The sequence below is a fragment of the Megalops cyprinoides genome, unplaced genomic scaffold, assembly GCF_013368585.1.
Source record: "Megalops cyprinoides isolate fMegCyp1 unplaced genomic scaffold, fMegCyp1.pri scaffold_28_arrow_ctg1, whole genome shotgun sequence".
NCBI classification, from domain to species: Eukaryota; Metazoa; Chordata; class Actinopteri; order Elopiformes; family Megalopidae; genus Megalops; species Megalops cyprinoides.
Window position 1 is genome coordinate 337,254 of NW_023494724.1, and position 20,208 is coordinate 357,461.

At 40.9% G+C, this 20,208-nt stretch overlaps 1 protein-coding gene across 1 annotated transcript in view; it reads left to right on the forward strand.

Moving 5' to 3' along the window:
* Positions 1–20,208, forward strand: part of LOC118772321 (NLR family CARD domain-containing protein 3-like) — a 97,134-nt gene that overhangs the window by 55,190 nt on the left and 21,736 nt on the right. The window contains exon 9 of the mRNA XM_036520592.1: positions 10,383–12,171. Within this exon, the coding sequence (XP_036376485.1) occupies positions 10,383–12,171 (1,789 nt within the window). The remainder of the gene's footprint in view (positions 1–10,382; positions 12,172–20,208) is intronic.

Below are 20,208 nucleotides of genomic sequence, written 5' to 3' on the forward strand. Positions count from 1 at the left end.
GGATATTTCAGGTCTTGACAATATTTGGCTAAAAGTGTTTTTTGAGTTAAAAATGTGTTGTAAACCATCTTGATTGACATTTTCATGAACCTTTTGTTAAAGAGGACTGTGAGTCATGTTCAGGACGTATGTAATCTGAATTAGTGTTCAGAAGAGTGTTTGAACCCTTAACAATGATGAAATGTGAGTTTGATTAGGACCCTAGTGTTCCTCTCACTCTCTGCTAGTTTTTAGGGAACAGGTGCTTTAGTACACAGCAGAAAGTGATACTTTGTAGCTGTATGAAGTGTAGAGAGTAGAATTCTCCCACCGACTACATGGATGTCTTAGTGGAGGAATTTTCCAAAGATATACATGTTTCTGTGTTTACACTGAGAGGCGGGAACAAGTGTGCTGTAAGGTGATATTTAAAGCCGTATCTCTGATTCGGTGCTCAGTGTCACGTGTTGCATATGCAGTGTTCCTGAAGCACATTTCAGTGGGTTTGGTTTACATGTGACTAGCATGCCACACACTTCCCCATTCACTGACGTATCAAATTTCTGAAGAACAGGCATGTGAGCGACTGTTGTGAGCAGGGTTTGATGAAGTGCTGTCTCTGTGTGCTGTTAGCAGTGTCCCTGCACAGAGAGCAGCGTCCCCGGTGCCCAGCTGTCAGTCTGTGAAGAGTGACGGGTCCATGGATCGTCCCATTAACTTAGGTGGTGGACAGCCTGTTCCTCCTCTAAGGTGAGGTCACACTGCCCAGAGCAGAATTCTTAATACACCCAATGGATTTTCATAATCCAAGGCCTTCAACCAAACTGGAGTGGGTATTCAGTAAGATTGGTGAAAGGATTCTTTAGTGGTTCTGATCTGCATCAGTGTTGAGTCCTGTGTGGGTCCATTCATTTTGTCTTCATTTCAAACAGAATCTGGCGCATGGGGACCAGAAGTGTCCCTAAAATCCACCGTAAAAATTTCTTCCTCGTACCAACCGACCATATGCTGCTTAACAAGACCAGGAACATGTTTAAAACGCGATATCTTCAGTAACGTCAATGTCACGAGCTTTCGTGAATATAGGGACACGTCAACCCTTTTTCTACATTCTTAATGTTTTGCTAGAATCTCACAACCCTGTGCACACTGCACAACCAAGTTCATGCGTCAAAAACGATTGTAACAATGTTAACATGGTGGAGTAAAGGGGTCTAGGCTGCTGTCAGTAAAATCAGACTTAGTTTCCTTTGATTTCTTTTCTCGACTGCCTCATTGAAGAATTGTATACCATAATATCTCTAACTGAGCTACATTACCATAAGGCTTTTGAAAATGCCCAGGCTTATCTAGCTATCTGTTGAACTTGGTAGTCCATAACTTTATTTAGCTTTGAATATGCATTAGTTAACTAGTATACCCTGGTGTGAACTAGGTAGATACCTGGCCTGGTTTACCTGCTGAGCATTAAAGTGCATTGGGGGATATTTCAGGTCTTGACAATATTTGGCTAAAAGCGTTTTTTGAGTTAAAAATGTGTTGTAAACCATCTTGATTGACATCTTCATGAACCTTTTGTTAAAGAGGACTGTGAGTTATGCTCAGGACGTATGTAATCTGAATTAGTGTTCAGAAGAGTGTTTGAACCCTTAACAATGATGAAATGTGAGTTTGATTAGGACCCTAGTGTTCCTCTCACTCTCTGCTAGTTTTTAGGGAACAGGTGCTTTAGTACACAGCAGAAAGTGATACTTTGTAGCTGTATGAAGTGTAGAGAGTAGAATTCTCCCACCGACTACATGGATGTCTTAGTGGAGGAATTTTCCAAAAATATACATGTTTCTGTGTTTACACTGAGGGGCGGGAACAAGTGTGCTGTAAGGTGATATTTAAAGCCGTATCTCTGATTCGGTGCTCAGTGTCACGTGTTGCATATGCAGTGTTCCTGAAGCACATTTCAGTGGGTTTGGTTTACATGTGACTAGCATGCCACACACTTCCCCATTCACTGACGTATCAAATTTCTGAAGAACGGGCATGTGAGCGACTGTTCTGAGCAGGGTTTGATGAAGTGCTGTCTCTGTGTGCTGTTAGCAGTGTCCCTGCACAGAGAGCAGCGTCCCCGGTGCCCAGCTGTCAGTCTGTGAAGAGTGACGGGTCCATGGATCGTCCCATTAACTTAGGTGGTGGACAGCCTGTTCCTCCTCTAAGGTGAGGTCACACTGCCCAGAGCAGAATTCTTAATACACCCAATGGATTTTCATAATCCAAGGCCTTCAACCAAACTGGAGTGGGTATTCAGTAAGATTGGTGAAAGGATTCTTTAGTGTCTCTGGTCTGCATCAGTGTTGAGTCCTGTGTGGGTCCATTCATTTTGTCTTCATTTCAAACAGAATCTGGCGCATGGGGACCAGAAGTGTCCCTAAAATCTGCCGTAAAAATTTCTTCCTCGTACCAACCGACCATATGCTGCTTAACAAGACCAGGAACATGTTTAAAACGCGATATCTTCAGTATCGTCAATGTCACGAGCTTTCGTGAATATAGGGACACGTCAACCCTTTTTCTACATTCTTAATGTTTTGCTAGAATCTCACAACCCTGTGCACACTGCACAACCAAGTTCATGCGTCAAAAACGATTGTAACAATGTTAACATGGTGGAGTAAAGGTGTCTAGGCTGCTGTCAGTAAAATCAGACTTAGTTTCCTTTGATTTCTTTTCTCGACTGCCTCATTGAAGAATTGTATACCATAATATCTCTAACTGAGCTACATTACCATAAGGCTTGTGAAAATGCCCAGGCTTATCTAGCTATCTGTTGAGCTTGGTAGTCCATAACTTTATTTAGCTTTGAATATGCATTAGTTAGCTAGTATACCCTGGTGTGAACTAGGTAAATACCTGGCCTGGTTTGCCTGCTGAGCATTAAAGTGCATTGGGGGATATTTCAGGTCTTGACAATATTTGGCTAAAAGTGTTTTTTGAGTTAAAAATGTGTTGTAAACCATCTTGATTGACATCTTCATGAACCTTTTGTTAAAGAGGACTGTGAGTTATGTTCAGGACGTATGTAATCTGAATTAGTGTTCAGAAGAGTGTTTGAACCCTTAACACAATGATGAAATGTGAGTTTGATTAGGACCCTAGTGTTCCTCTCACGCTCTGCTGGTTTTAAGGGAACAGGTGCATTAGTACACAGCAGAAAGTGATACTTTGTAGTCGTATGACGTGTAGAGAGTAGAATTCTCCCACCGACTACATGGATGTCTTAGTGGAGGAATTTTCCAAAGATATACATGTTTCTGTGTTTACACTGAGGGGCGGGAACAAGTGTCCTGTAAGGTGATATTTAAAGCCGTATCTCTGATTCGGTGCTCAGTGTCACGTGTTGCATGTACAGTGTTCCTGAAGCACATTTCAGCGGGTTTGGTTTACATGTGACTAGCATGCCACACACTTCCCCATTCACTGACGTATCAAATTTCTGAAGAACAGGCATGTGAGCGACTGTTGTGAGCAGGGTTTGATGAAGTGCTGTCTCTGTGTGCTGTTCCCAGTGTCACTGCACAGAGAGCAGCGTCCCCGGTGCCCAGCTGTCAGTCTGTGAAGAGTGACGGGTCCATGGATCGTCCCATTTACTTAGGTGGTGGACAGCCTGTCCCTCCTCTAAGGTGAGGTCACATTGCCCAGAGCAGAATTCTTAATACACCCTGTGAAGACTGCAGTCAGAAACATTGGGCTTAGGTCTTCTGATTTCTGTTCCAGAGTGCTTCACTGAAGGATTGTTTACCATATTGTATGAAATACAGCCGCCCTCATTAATGTGGATTCTGCTGTCTTACCACAAGCCTTGCGGAAATGTTCAGTCTTATCTACAAATCTGTTGAACTTGTAGTCCATAACTTTATTTAGCTTTGAGTAAGCATTAGTTAGCTAGTATACCCTGGTGTGAAGTAGGTAGATAGCTGGCCTGGTTTGCCTGCTGAGCATTCAAGTGCATTGGAGGATATTTCAGGTCTTCAGAATATAAGGCGAAAAGAGTTTTTATTTAAAAAGTGTTGTAAAAAATCTTCATAGAAGTGTTCATGAAGCTTTTGTCAAACAATAATGTAAATTGTATTCAGCATGTATGTAATCTGAATTAGTGTTCAGAAAAGTGTTTGTGCACTTCCTGCAAGGGAGGAAGTCATACTTTTTAGTTGTTTGAATTGTACAGAGGGCAGTTCTCACAATAGCTACATTGTCTAAAGTAGAAGCCTGAGTAGAAGCCTGGGTCCAACTGATTTTTGTAAGACCTCAACCGAACTGGAGTGGGTTTTCAGTGAGAATGGTGAAAGGGTTGTTTTGGGGTTCTGCATCAGGGTCAAGTCTAGTATGGGTCCATCTTTTCATCTTAACTTTGAACAGAATCTGCTGCACATGGACCAGAACTGAAATGACTTTCTGGTATGATCTGACAGAATCTCACTGAACAAAACCAAGAACACGATTAAAATGCAACTTTTTATGTAGTATTAATACTGCAAGCTTATATAAGTATAGGGATACATCACACCTTTTTCTGTGTGTTCTTAATATTTTACTATCAATTTGCAATCCCTGTATAACTGTACAACAAGCATGCCTCAAACATTTTTCACAATGTCCACGTAACTGAATAACGGTGTCCAGACTGCCGTCAGAAGCATTGAGCTTAATTTCCTCTGATTTCTGTTCCAGAGTGCATCATAGAAGAATTGTATACCATAATGTCTCTAATAGAGCTTTGTTCAAATGTCTCTGATGAGCAATCATTCCTTTAACTTAGCACTAGTGCATTCTTTGTGTTTAGTGCAGTCAGCATAAACAAAATACTAACAGCATTAAACACAATATGCTAAATTAGTGAACTTATAATGATGATGTAAATAGGGTTATGCTCGTGATTTGTATGTTGAAAACACTCAATTATTATGAGTGCAGAGTGTCAGAATTATAACATAATTTTTGTCCAGTGTTTGGCAAGACATCTGTAACCACATACAGTCACTATGTCTCCGCAATAGTAAAGATTGCATTTATTATGTGAAGGACACACTCATTGTCACCATTTAAGGAATTTTACAACCTTAGACATTCAGCATGTTCTGAACGAGAGGGCTGGTTGCCCTGACTTCCATGCAACAGTAGGTCTCATTGTAACATGGAAAGTTTGAGCAGCTCTACAGAAAGAATCTATTTTGAAAAAATGCTTCAGATGGTTAATTTTGTCGAAAAGGTTCATTTTTAGACACAAACAGCACATGCAGAACTGAGCCGCTAAATGTTCTTTCCCAAACACATGGTCCCGCTCCTCAGGGGGGACTCGTAAGAGAGCAGCAGCAGAGGGGCTGTAGGCTGGGTGAGGCCCTGTATCAGGGCAGCACTGTGTTTGTATTATCCATGTGTGGTCCCTGTCCAACACATCTCTGCTCTTCCTCAATTTACAACCCGTTCAGACTTCAAACAGTCTCGTGTCTCACTCGCGCTGGTCCAAAGTCAGACGGAGTGTGTCTGTAACCATGTGCTCTTCATGATGATTAAATGAGCTGGTGAGGTCTGTCCCATTCCTGAGGTGAATATAAGAACATATTATGACGAGAACAGGCCATTCGGCCCAACTAAGCTTGCCATTTCAGTTAAAGAGAATCCAAAACTGCATCAAGTCTGGACTTGAACACAGCAAGAATCTCTGCCTCAACTACATGAGCTGGCAACCTATTCCATGTATTGATAACTCTTTGTGTAAATTAGTACTTCCTCATGTCAGTGTGGAACTTACTCTTCACTAGTTTCCATTTGTGTCCCCTTGTTCTACAGTCTGAACTCACCCTAAAAAATCTATTATAGTTAACCTTACTGAGTCCTTTTATACATTTAAAAACCTCTATTAGAGCACCCCTAAGTCTCCTCTTGCTAAGTCTAAATAGGTTAAGTAACTTGAATCTTTCCTCATAGCTTTTATATCTCATGCCAGGATCTAATTTAGATGCCCTTCTTTGAACTTTTTCAAGAGCCTCCATATCTTTTTTTATAGTGCGGTGCCCAGAACTGCACACAATATTCCAAGTGAGGTCTGACTAAAGCATTGTATAATTTCAACATAACCTCTTTAGATTTATAATCAATACTTTTGGCTATATATCCCAACATCCTGTTGGCCTTTTTTACTGCTACGGCACACTGCCTAGATCCTGTTAAGCTTGGGTCAACTATTACTCCCAAGTCTTTTTTGAATTGAGCACATTCTAGTTTTTTTTCCCCCCCATGAAGTAGTCTTGTCTCAGGTTCTTATTTCCCACATGCAAGACTTTACATTTAGCTAAATTGAATGTCATCTGCCAGGTATCTGCCCACTTTTGGATGCTGTTTAGGTCTTCCTGTATTACCTTAGCTGATTCTATACGGTTGGCTAGACTCCCTAGTTTTGTATCATCTGCAAATTTTACTATTTTACTACTAACCTCTGCATCAACACCGTTTATACATATATACTGTATATAAAGTAAATCCCGGTATAAAGTCAGTGACTATTTATGAAGCAAAGCAGGTTCACTTCTGGTAAAATACTCTTTGGAAATAATGAAAGTCCATGATGCTTTTGAGCGGGTGTGTAGTCATATAATGATATTTTGAGCTTGTTTCTCCTTTTCGTCTTGCTAACTGGGCTCTGACCATGCAAGGAGCGAGGTGTCCAGTTGCTGCTGAGCGCAGGGGTCGGGCTGGTGTGTAGGGCTGGATGAATTCTTGGAGGTAGGCAGGGGCTGTTTCAGCTGTGGGTAAAAATAAAAAGGCAGTGATGCAGTTGTGTTGCAGGTATTTGGAATATCCTGGACACACAGTGTAGCAGTGCAGTGGTGATGACGGTTTCACAGAAAGGGGTAACTGTATACCGATCTATATTCAGGGATGCCACAGAGGTCATACAGCAGCTGGACTGAAGCAGTTCAATGTAGAAACAGCTAAAGCAGGGAACTGAAGAAGGAAGCACCAGTTAAAATTCCTTTATTATAAAAATTTTGATGGCCCAATGATTTTCCCACATTTTCTCCCATTTTCAAATGCCCAGTTGTGTTGTAGGAGGTTCCCTGTGGCTGCAACCCACACCAACAAACACGTGCCTTCCTCTGAAACACGTGATGTCAGCCATCGCCTCTATACACACCGCTGTCCCCATGCTAAGCTTGCACAGACATGGGTCTTTATGCGGTTAGAATGTGACCATCAGGGGTCACTGATGAGCTACAAGACAGAAAATTGCTGGCTTATGACATGGCTGGGATCAAACCCGGATTGTAGGGCTCAGAGTTGCATAGAAAACATCAGGTGCTTTTACAGACTGAGCCACTGAGGAGCCTAAAATCCCTTTTTTTAGGAAGTGAAAGTACTTAACAGTAGGAAGAGACACATAACTCACCTGAACCATCAGCTATGTGTAATACCACCATCTGCCACTGTTCCTCTCACCTGCTGGGGTGCAGAGGGAGGGTTTGCCATCTATGTCAGTGTGTAATAGGCTGTTCCTAACTAGCTCCCTTACAACATCAAGATGCATTTTTTTGCCATAAAAAATAAACTTTTCATGACAGTTTACTTCACCTGTAAAGATATAAGGTATTTATTAAACAGTACATTTACTCTTATTTTTTCGCCAAAGGAATTTTAAGTATGCATTGATTTTCATTTTTTCTCACTTGTAAATACATACATGCACACATATATATTGCTTCTATGTATACAGCTTATGTATGTCTTTCTTTATTAATGTCAGTACTAATCACCCCAACGTTTAAGGTATAAAGACTTTTTAAAATTAACACTTTAATATTTGAATTTCTATGGCAACATAAGAGATTTACCAGATTTTGAAAGTTTAAATAGTTTTTGCCCATATTGAAGCGTCATCAGTCACAGAACATTATGTCTCTAACATCATAATTGCATATGCTAAACAAGGAAAACCTGCTACAGGAAATAGGAACAGTGGTCACAAGAAAAAATGCTCACCAACAGGGATATAGGGTCCCTTCAACAGGATAGTTGCTAAAACCCACAAAAACAACAGTCTCAAAAATGACCACAGAACTGAATATATAATTCCCTGACCAGTCTCAACAAAACGGTATATCATGAGTTTCACAAAGCTGATACATATATTACACAGCTGCCATCTGCAAACCCCTTGTAACCAAGGCTGACATGCAACAACAGATAACCTGGTGTAATGAGCACAAAACCTGCATTTCTGACTAGCAAAAGAAAGTAATATCATCTGATGAACCCTTTACTCTTTTCCCTACATCTGGATGGGTTAATATTTGGAGAAAGCCAAAGGATACCTTCAACCCATATTACCTGTTCCTGTTAAACATGTGGGTAGATCTGTTGTAATATAGGCTGCCATCTTCTTTCAGTTAGTGGGTCTGATAAATACTATGCAGGATAGAATTCCAGCCAAGGCCATTTTAGGTGACCAGGTACACCTCATTTTGTAAACATAGTTTCATCAAGGTTTTCTCATATTCCCAGATGATAACATCCCCATACACACATTAATCCGTTAGACGGATTAATATCGCCAGGATATAGTCAGCCTGTTCCGTGTCTGCCCATCCCCCAGAGTTAACCTTCACTGAACCTTTATGGGGGGTTCTGGAACGTTCAGTACAAGGTACATTTCCACCTCCTTCATCTCTCAAAGAACTGCAGGCTTTCATTCTTGAAGAATGGTCCAAAATTCCACTAGAAACAGTTCAAAACTTGTTTAACAGCTTTCCAGAAAGGACTGAAGCTTTGAAATGTATTCTTCAGTAAAAGTTCATTGTTTGTTAAGTGTTTCTATTGATTTGTGTACCCCCTGTGTACTGTATATGTTTGCACTTGTGTGTCGTATATATAGCAGCATTTCTTAGCTAATGTTCTGCCATGCATCCGTTTGGTGCAGTTCTGTGGTTCAGTCTCCCTCTGCTTTTTTTTTCTTTGGTGACCTGCACAATCCAACAAATGGCCTATTCCAACAGGGAATAAATTCTCACCAACGGGAACCTCCCGTCCCCGACTCTGTGCAGACGTTCAGCTTTAATTCAAGGGGTTTGACAAAAATATCCTATAAACCGTTAAGAATCACAGTAATATTTATACATAGTCCCTCCATTTTCAGGGGCTCAAAAGTAATTGGACAAATTGACATAATCATAAATACAATTTTTTAAATTGCTTCATTTCAAATCCACACACACATCTTGTAAAACACTTTTAACAGATGCAGAAATTTCTACTAGGGATCACTGTGAAACATAAAGAACATTCTGATTTTTCTGTCTTCTACATTTTACCTTAAATGCAAAGTCCCTGTAGAAGCTCAGTGAATATTTTATGATACAAAACTGGTTCATATCACCAGGGAAAATGCTCCTTGCAAGTGTTCGAGCTTTATGATGCTCCTAACTGAGCCATTTCATTGCCCAAGCACTGATTAAATGTGTATTCCTGTGTCTGCAGTGAGCTGTCAGAGCTCCAGTCCATCTCTGCAGTGTGTGAGCAGATGAGCCAGCAGAGACTCTGCCAGCAGGTAAAGGACTTCACTCATTCACCTGAACCTGCATGCACCTGGAGTCACTCATTCACCTGAGTCTGCATGCACCTGGAGTCACTCATTCACCTGAATTTGCCTGTACCTGGAGTGACTCATTCACCTGAATCTGCCTGTACCTGGAGTTACTCATTCACCTGAATCTGCCTGTACCTGCAGTCACTCTTTCACCTGAATCTACCTGCACCTACAGTCACTCCACCTGGATTTGCTTATTCACTTAAATCTGTCCTGGATTCATTCATTCATTTGGCTGTGTAATCCCATTATTTACTGACTGGCTGGATTGACTGTCATTTAACCTCATTCATCTGAATCTGTCTGTCCAGTATAAAGCCATTCACCTGGCTGTCTCACACACTCACTCATTCACCTCACTCTGCATATCTTATACCTACTCAGTTTGTCCTGTGTTCATTTTCATCTAATCTCCTCACTGAAAAGATGTTAATGTTTCTTCAACTGAAATTATGTATTTTCTACAACTATTTCTTAGTTTTCTTATAACCTTTTTATTCTGTGTTCTTAAGCTCTGGTTTAACTGGTGTCTCTATTTCCCTGCAGTCCATGATTGTAGATGCTTCACCCCCATGTTACAGTGATCAGAACCTGGAAGCAGAAAATAGTAAGATGATTCTCACTGTATTATTATTACAATCTCTTGGAAAACCTCACCAATTTATCTCACTCACACCATAACTATCAACAGACACAACTGCTGTTTAATAACACATAATATGCTCACACCCTTCTGCAACAGTCTGTTCTGAAAATGCCTTCATTTCTACAGAGAAATGTGCACAAAGAGTCCAAGAGAAACTGAAATCCAGTCTGAAGAAGAGGTTTGAGTGCATATTTGAAGGGGTTATGACATCAGGGAAAAACACCTTCCTCAACAGTATTTACACAGAGCTCTACATCACAGAGGGGGACAGTGAGGGCGTCAATAATGAGCACGAGGTGTGGCAGGTTGAGACAGCATCCAGGAAACAGACCACACAAGACACTGCAATCAACTACAATGACATCTTTAAACCCTTACCTGGACAAGAGAAACCCGTCAGAATTGTGCTGACGAAGGGGATCGCTGGCATTGGAAAAACAGTCTCTGTGCAGAAGTTCATTCTCGACTGGGCAGAAGGAAAAGCCAATCAGGATGTTCGTTTCATGTTTGTTCTTTCTTTCCGGGAGCTGAACTTGATTAATGATGAACAATACAGTCTGTTTGGGCTTCTGCATGTCTTCCACCCTGAAATGAAAGGAATTGAAAACATTGAGTCTGATGTTGAAAAAGTTGTGTTCATCTTTGATGGTCTGGATGAAAGCAGACTTTCCTTCAACTTCCAACACAGCAAGGTATTGTCTGATGTAACAGAGACATCCTCAGTGGATGTGCTGCTGACAAACCTCATTAAGGGAAATCTACTTCCTTCTGCTCTCCTCTGGATCACCTCCCGGCCAGCAGCAACCAATCAGATTCCTCCCAGATATGTCCACCGGCTGACAGAGATACAAGGGTTCAGTGACCCACAGAAGGAGGAGTACTTCAGGAAGAGATTCAGTGATGAGAACCAGGCCAGCAGAATTATCTCTTACATGAAATCATGCAGGAGTCTCTACATCATGTGTCACATACCAGTCTTCTGTTGGATTTCTGCTACTGTTCTGGAGCGACTGTTGGGTGAAGCTGACTGTGGAGAAATCCCTAAAACTCTGACTGGAATGTACACCCACTTCCTGCTCATTCAGTCCAACATCAAGAATCAGAAATATCAGGGAAGAAATGAGACAGATCCACAAAAGCCTCTGGGGCTGGATAAAGACATCATTCTGAAACTGGGGCAGCTGGCTTTTCAACACCTGGAAGATGGCACTCTCATGTTCTATGAAGAGGACCTGAGAAAGTGTGGTATTGATGTCACTGAAGCGTCGGTGTACTCTGGGGTGTGCACAGAGATCTTTAAAGAGGAGTCTGTGCTGTACCAGAAGAAAGTGTACTGCTTTGTGCATCTGAGCCTCCAGGAGTATCTGGCTGCGTTGTATGTACTTCACTCATATGTAGTCAAGAATGTAAATACATTAACAGGATTATCAAGTAAAAAGTTTCTATTCTTCAATCAGTCAATCTATGACTTGCACAAGGGAGCTGTTGACAAGGCCCTGGAGAGTAAGAATGGGCACCTGGACCTTTTCCTGCGATTCCTTCTCGGCCTCTCATTGGATTCCAATCAGAAGCTTCTCAAAGGCCTTCTGACAAAGACAGGAAGTAACTCAGAGAGCATCAAGAAAACAGTCCAGTACATCAAGGAGTTGAAGAGGGATGATTCCTCCCCAGAGAGGTGCATCAATCTGTTCCACTGTCTGGCTGAACTGAATGATGATTCATTTGTGAAGGAGGTCCAAACGTACCTGAGCTCAGAAAGTCATGAAAGGATCTCACCTGCACACTGCTCTGCCCTGGCCTATATGCTCCTGATGTCAGAGGAGGTGCTGGATGAGTTTGACCTGAGGAAATACAACACCTCAGACGAGGGGCGCAGGAGACTGGTTCCAGCTGTGAGGTGCTGCAGAAAGGCTCTGTGAGTATTAACATGAGTATCACTTTTCTAATATACCATGGTTATTGTGAAAAAATGTATGTTAGAATATGATGCTATATATTTAGATATACCATGTTGCCATATAATTAAAATCTCTTTCAATTGTCTTTTCAATGCTCATTAAAGAATCACAAAATTTAAAAGAAAAATCAAATAACATTCATAGAGATAATATTAAAATTGCCTGTACTGGCAAGACAGTGTAAAGTAGTTCAGAAATGTGGCCTGTTTCCACTTTAATGTTACATTGGAATATTGAATTTTTGAGTGCTATTATATACTATACTATACTATACAAAAATCTCTTCTCAGTATTTTTATTAACTGCTTTATTATGAACCACCAGATATGTTCATTATTGCTACTGTTGCAGTCACAGCTGTAATGTAGGGCAGCATAGTTAGGATCCAGGGGCCTCATTTATAAAGCAGGCTGGCTCCCAGATTTCATGCTAAATTCTGCGTGTGCAGAAAGCCATGGCAGCACTTTGACTTCGAAACCTTTAACTTGATGTGAGAATGCGTGTACCTCAGTGTGTGTACTTCAAATATGGTCCATGTGAACGAACTACGCCTTTAGGCTGAACAGTGTGTTACAGGCATGAGTTTTCCTATGTTTAAACATTACTCACTGAAATACAGTAAAGACAGCATTAAATGAACAGTGAAAATGCTGAAGAAACAGCAATGTGTGGGCGTCAGTGTAGCATAGTGTTTAAGGAGCAGGACTCGTGACCGAAAGGCTGCCGCTGGGGCACTGCAACTGTACCCTTGGGCAGGGTACTTAACCCACAACTGCCTCAGTAAATATCCAGCTGTGTAAATGGATAACATTGTAAAAAACTGTAACCTATGTAAGTTGCTCTGGATAAGTGCATCTGCTAAATGGCAGAAATAATAAAAAAAATATATATGGAAAATTCAATACAAGTCTATATTACAGGTAGTGATAACTTTCAGCAATAAATAGACTATAGGTTAAATAGACTATAGGTTAGTCTATTTATTGCTGAAAGTTATAAAGTTATAGACTATAGGTTAAATAGACTATACAGGTTTTTGAATTGTTCCTCAATGAAAAGATTAAATGAGATACTGTCATAATATAAATCCAGCATTTGGAAATTGAATGACAATGTGATTTCAATTGATGTGACAGCATTGCTGCCATAACCAAATTATTTTTACTGGTGTGAGAGTTTAACAAAGACATGATATACCTATATCTACAATATGTACTGTAGATGTCTGTTGCTCCACTTAATGCACTAGCACTTTTGGAGGATGTGGTTAATGGTACTTTATTCCATGAGTGTGCATTCAGAGATTAGGCAGACTTTATGGTGCATGAGTATGAATGGTACAGCACTGCTTCTTCCTATATATTTGCATGCTGTTGATCCCAGCACTGGAGAGCCCAACTAGATGCAATACTGCTGTACAAGTGCAGAGGCAAGTCCTCTCCACCTGTGGTTTTCTGGCCACAGGGAGCTTTCAGAGGGAGCCCAGTGACAGGTCTGCATGTCCCCATCACTAAGAGCCATTATGGCTGATGCACAGAGCGGCATCATTCACATCACAACACAATATACTCACTTCCTCTACACTGCAGAAACACACAACACAATATACTCACTTCCTCTGCACTGCAGAAACACACATCACAATATACTCACTTCCTCTACACTGCAGAAACACACATCACAATATACTCACTTCCTCTGCACTGCAGAAACACACATCACAATATACTCACTTCCTCTACACTGCAGAAACACACATCACAATATGCTCACTTCCTCTGCACTGCAGAAACACACATCACAATATGCTCACTTCCTCTACACTGCAGAAACACACATCACAATATACTCACTTCCTCTACACTGCAGAAACACACATCACAATATACTCACTTCCTCTACACTGCAGAAACACACATCACAATATACTCACTTCCTCTGCACTGCAGAAACACACATCAGCAGGACATCAAATGGAATTTACAGTTTGAACATTTTACCTGCACCTCATTTACAGTAAAATACATTTTTTCTTGGGTGCATCTCACACGCTGAGCCATCTTCACTTCTTCGGCTGTTCCTTTTGTTACACAAAACAACATGATTAGATTCCAAGTTCTACTGAAATATTTCATATTTTTATGTTGTGATAAGCTGTAATGGGCTGTTTGAAAACCCATCAGTTAAAATCACATCATCAATTTTTAAGAATCAGTTTCCGCTCATTTATCACTTGTAATACAAGACTCAATGGAGTGCATTCAGTAAGGCAGCACAGTGCTCTTCATTGTCTACAGCTTATTCAATATCAGTGACTACTACAGAAGCGGTAGTTATACAGCTGTCACCAGACCTAAATGCTTACTGTGCTTCACTGTATTATCATGTAAGGAGTGTTTTATCTGAGCTTTAACCTCAGCACTATGTTCAGCTGAGCAGTAAAGCTTAGAGACAGGTTTGGTAATTAAATTTTCAGCCAGCTTTAAAAGGCAAGTGTCCAAGGTATTAGCACCAGCAGGCATTCTGGGTTCAGTGTCTTTCAAGGCCTTACAAATTTTGATTCTGAAAATTATTTTTTTTTTTCATTAATTTGATTACTGTAAAACATTCAGCACAACTATTTACATGAATACATATTGCAAATTATCCTTATGATTTCTTGGATGATCCGTACAAATTTCAACCCAATCCAGTAAAAAATATTGGTGAGGCTTATAATACACGTACAAAGAGTCGCAAAAATGATGAAATTTAGCTCAGAGGGCCAAACTTCAAAAATTCATAACTAAAAAAGTATTTGGAGTAGAGCTATAGGATTTTGCGAGGTCCCATGAATTTAGTTGAAGTTTTTACATTTTTCGAGAAAATCCATGACGTGAACTGGGAAGAGTTCTGAATTCTGGGTGAGTTGGCATGGAATGACTCATTTACAATTTCTACATGTATTCCATTTATATAGCTGGATATTTACTGAGGCAGTTCTGGGTTAGAGACCTTGCCCAAGGGTATAGTAGCAGGGAATCAAACCAGCAAACTTTTGGTTACAAGCCCTGCTCTTTTACCACAATGGTACACTGCCACCTGATCTTGCTGAGGGGAATACCAGCCAAAGTCCTAAAGGTAGGTGGACCAGACCTCCTCAGACATATCCATGACCTGCTATGCATAATATGGGACAAGGAGGAAATCACTGCACAACTCAGGGATGTCCTAATTGTCGCAATTTTCAAGAAAGGGGACAAAGCAGACTGTGGAAATTACCGCAGCATTTCCCTGCTCTCCACGACAGGGAAAGTACTGGCTAGGATCCTGGCCAACAGACTCCTGCCCCTGTTCGAAAAAACACTACCAGAATACCAAAACGGTTTTCGTCCCAACAGGAGCACCATGGACATGATTTTCACAGCTCACCAGCTCCAAGAAAAATCCCAGGAACAAAATCAACCACTGTGCATGGCCTTTATAGACCTCACCAAAGTGTTTGATTCTGTAAATCGCCAGGCCCTTTGCCTAGTTCTGGCGAAATTGGTTCCCCTGAAAAATATATCAGAGTACTAAGACTACTACATGACAATATGTCTGCCAGAGTACTCAGCAGGTGTCGATTTATGGCACAATTTTTACTGTCATAAAAATGCCAATTGCAGAGATTTTTACGGTCCTTTAGTTCAATTCTGACCTAGTGAAGGTCATTTATTATTATTACTACTATGTGGTCAAATAAACAACTTTCATGAGGTTTGGAGTGTCACATACTGTCTGCCTTTAATGGAATCGGGTGCTGATGATAACCAGTCCCAATTTAAATGCCCCATGAGAACAAATTCTGAATCATTAAACTTAACTGGTTGACCGGGGGATGATGTAATAGTCTCTGTTGAAGCAAGCAGTTTTGTAGAAACCTATGGCTGTAACAGGAGTTATTGCTAATATTCATTGTTATTTATTCTTTCAGAGTGCTTTGTTTTTTAATTGATTTAGTAACTGTTGTGCTGTACTTTGTGTCCACATTGATTGAAACTCCAGTCTATATGTGTATCCAAGTTTGCGTTATCCAGTAATTACCGGTTTTTGCCTAGTAAAAGGGTTGCCGGTCAAAATGTCCGGTAATAATGCTCATACAAAACATCGCTATAACGAAGGCAATCCTTAAACAGGACATTTGTATTTTGACAGCGAAACAGCCGAGCCCCGACTGGGCTACACTGGCTAAAATTGGCTGTGTTCTGCCCGTGTCGAGCATGCCCGCAGAGAGGGGCTTCTCTCTGCAGAATCAAATTAAGATGGTGCTGCAAAGTCGTCTGGAGGAGGAGAGAGTGACGCGGCTTATGCGCATTGCAAGTTGCAAACAGTGCACAGACACAGAGGACTTTGCCGCAATGAAAAAAGGAGAAAATAAAATGTCACCTGGTAGCCTATAGGCTACATTTGATGCCATGTAGGCCTAGCCTTTTTTTTAAACAGGCTACAGATGTTATAGGTTACAGATATTTTGTAATAGCTTACGTTTTAGCGGCTAATGTTGAGGTTTTGCTCAATAGCTGCTGTTCTTTTTGCTTAATCGTTACTGTTAATTAAATAGTTAAACTGATTTGAGGTCGTTGTCATTCTTACATCAACCTAGGTGTACATTATATTTGAGTTTGTAACATACACTGTTATGGAAGCGTGACTGGTAAGTTTCAGATTTGTCCAGTAAAATAGATTCTTTCCGGACACCGGACCGGCAAAAAAAAAAAAAAAATCCTAGCAGAAACCGTGATGTGTAAATATCTATATCAAATACACACACACACACACACACACACACACACACATACTTACAGTGCTCAAGCAAAGACATTTGAAAGTTTTCTATGGTAATCTCATCATCACATCATCATTATTGTCATTTAGCGGACGCTGTTATCCACAGTGAATTTCATATGTTACAGTTTTTACATGTATACAGCTGAATATTTACTGAGGCAATTCTGGGTTAAGTACCTTGCCCAAGGGAATAGCAGCAGGGTCAAAAAGGGATCAACTTGGCAAACATTTGGTTACAAGCCCTGCTCTTTTATCATTATGCTACACTGCCATCTGACAGAAACGCTGGGTTGTGAGGATGGAGGCAGCAGCAGCAGGTGGCTGGGTTATCAGGAACCTCAGGAGTAGCAGAGAGTCTCACAGCAGCAGCACTGCAGGCAGACGCAGTAGCAGAGATGGAGGATTTAGTCCTGGGAGGAGGACCAACACTTCCACAGACACGACACCACAATCAGTGCTGGGATGGTCACTGCTGTAAACGTCATTAAAATAAATGGTATCAATAGGAGAATTAAATGCTGTTAATGTACTTTGATAAAAAAGTTAACTCTGTAAAAGCTTTTCAGGGTCTTCCCATGCAGATGTACAGGATCAGGTAGTTACATTTCTCTAAGACACAGTTTTAAGTAGAAATGCTTTTGTTGTAGTGAATATTTGATCATGAATGTTTTTTTTATGCTTTTTGTCTTTTCAGACTCAGTAACTGTAACCTTACAGAGAAGTCCTTTGAAATTGTGGCCTCAGCTCTCCAGTCAGCCGCCTCACCCCTGACAGAGCTGGACCTCAGCAAGAATAAGCTGGGAGAATCAGAAGGGAAGCTGCTGAGTGCTGCACTGATGAGTCCAAACTGTAAACTGCAGACTCTGGATGTGAGCTTCTGTCAGATGGGAAGTTCAGGAGTGGAGCTGCTCTGTACTGGACTGGGCAAAGTATCCACTCTGAGGTGGGAATCCTCTCATTAATTATTTTTACTTCATTTTTATTTGAATATAAACAACATGCCAGGCGTTAGCATATTTCTTTTTTGCTTACTTGCTTATGTATGTGACAGTGGCATCTCAGTCTGTCGGCTCTTTTTTCAGGAGATTCATATAAACTGACCATTTAATCAAACAGTAACATTCATGGAATTCTGTGGAATAGTATATTACAATGCACATTAAAATGTAAAACTGTATTTTTTACCTTAGTACACAACCATGATATTTCCACTGTAAACAGCAGTGGCCAACGGGAGACTAAACATTATTATTGTGAATGAAAAAGAGCATTTTTTAGTAACAGTGATGGTGATGATCATTTATTTTATGTTATGATCATGTCGACTTATTGGTGTATCAAAAATTTCCTCCATTGCAATATGATACTGTCTGGGAGGATGAAACTTTGTATGTAATTTTAAACTGAAGGCTGTCCCCAGTCATGGTTGGCTGTGACAGGTGTCTCTTTGGAGGACCAGAACAGTAGCAGGTATGAAGCTCAAAGAACTGAATTGGGTGCAGACTTCAAAGTAGGGATTGATTATTGCTGAAGCTACTATTCTTACAGTGCAGTTTTATGAGTATGAATGTTCTCCTTTGTACTGAATACATGTAGAGTCTCATTGCAAAAAGTGTCTTCAGTGTCTTTGTAGGATCCTCTTTCTCATTCAGAGAACTTGTCCTGTTGTAAGAAGAGCCTGTTTTCCCTTTGTAGAATGGATCAGTGTCGTTTCAGTGACAAGTCCTGTGATCTCGTGGCCTCAGCTCTCCACCAGTCAGCCAGCTCCCAGCTGAGAGAGCTGGACTTCAGTAGCAATAAGCTGGGAGAATCAGCAGTGAAGCTGCTCTGTGCTGGACTGAGGAGTCCACTGTGTGATATACAGGCTATGAGGTAAGCACTAATGCTTATGATCTTCATCAGTTAATCTTTCCTTTATTAATAATTATGTATGAAAGTGGGTGTCTCGGGATTATTGGCACGATTGTGATGTGGTCGCAATGCACGAGGTGAAGAGGAGAACACCACTGATATCATAGATTGCCAATGTGGAGTTCTGCAATGATGTGAGAAGAAACAGGTATTTTCCTTCTGTCTCTCTCATTTTTCCTTCTCTCCTCATTCATTCATGGCTTGGCCTACTGCAGGGGAGAGGATTGCATGCACACCAATTCCTCAGCATCTACACTCCCAAACATCAGCATCTACACTGCCAAACATCAGCATCTACACTGCCAAACATCAGCATCTACACTGCCAAACATCATCAGCATCTACACAGCCAAACATTAGCATCTACACTGCCAAACATCATCAGCATCTACACAGCCAAACATTAGCATCTACACTGCCAAATATCATCAGCATCTACACTGCCAAATATCAGCATCTACACTGCCAAACATCAGCATCTGTACTACCAAAACATCAGCATCTACACTAGCAAACAATCCGCATCTACACTACCAAAACATCAGTATCTGTACTCGTAAACCATCAACATCTACATTACCAAATTATCAGTATCTACACTATCAAAACACAAGAAATAAAGGTGCATTAGTCTCCACTGTCAGCATTGTGGAGACAACATTAGCATCTACACTATCATAAAGGTGTCTGCATGACCAAATCTTTACCAGGTAGCAGTAGCGCAGAGACACAGTTGGCATGAGTACTGACTCCACTGCTCCATGTGAGGAAATCTACATTTACATTAATTTATTTAGCAGACGCTTTTATCCAAAGCAACTTGTGTAAATATCCAGCTGTATAAATGGATAACATTGTAAAGAACTGTAACCTATGTAAGTCGTTTTGGATAAAAGCGTCTGCTAAATGAATAAATGTAAATGTAAATGTAAACTTACAAAAGTGCATACAGCAAGTATAGCGACAGTACAGTGACAGGATGTGTACAGTTCCACAATGAGACAGTTCTCAGCTGAGAGCAAGGTCTGTTTGAGGGCACAGTACTATCAGGTTTGTACAATTACAGCCTATAGGGCAACTAATAGGATACACCTTCAAACGGCAAACTTCAACAACTTCAAACGGCGCAATGAGCGTCAGGGTAAAGGCGGCAACAAGAAACAATTTAAAAAGCACAATTTAAAAAACAGCAATTTACGACTGCACTGATTGGGGGGGGGGGTGAATTGTGGGGGGGGGGGGGCGCAATTGTGTGCTGGGTCAGTCCAGGTAGA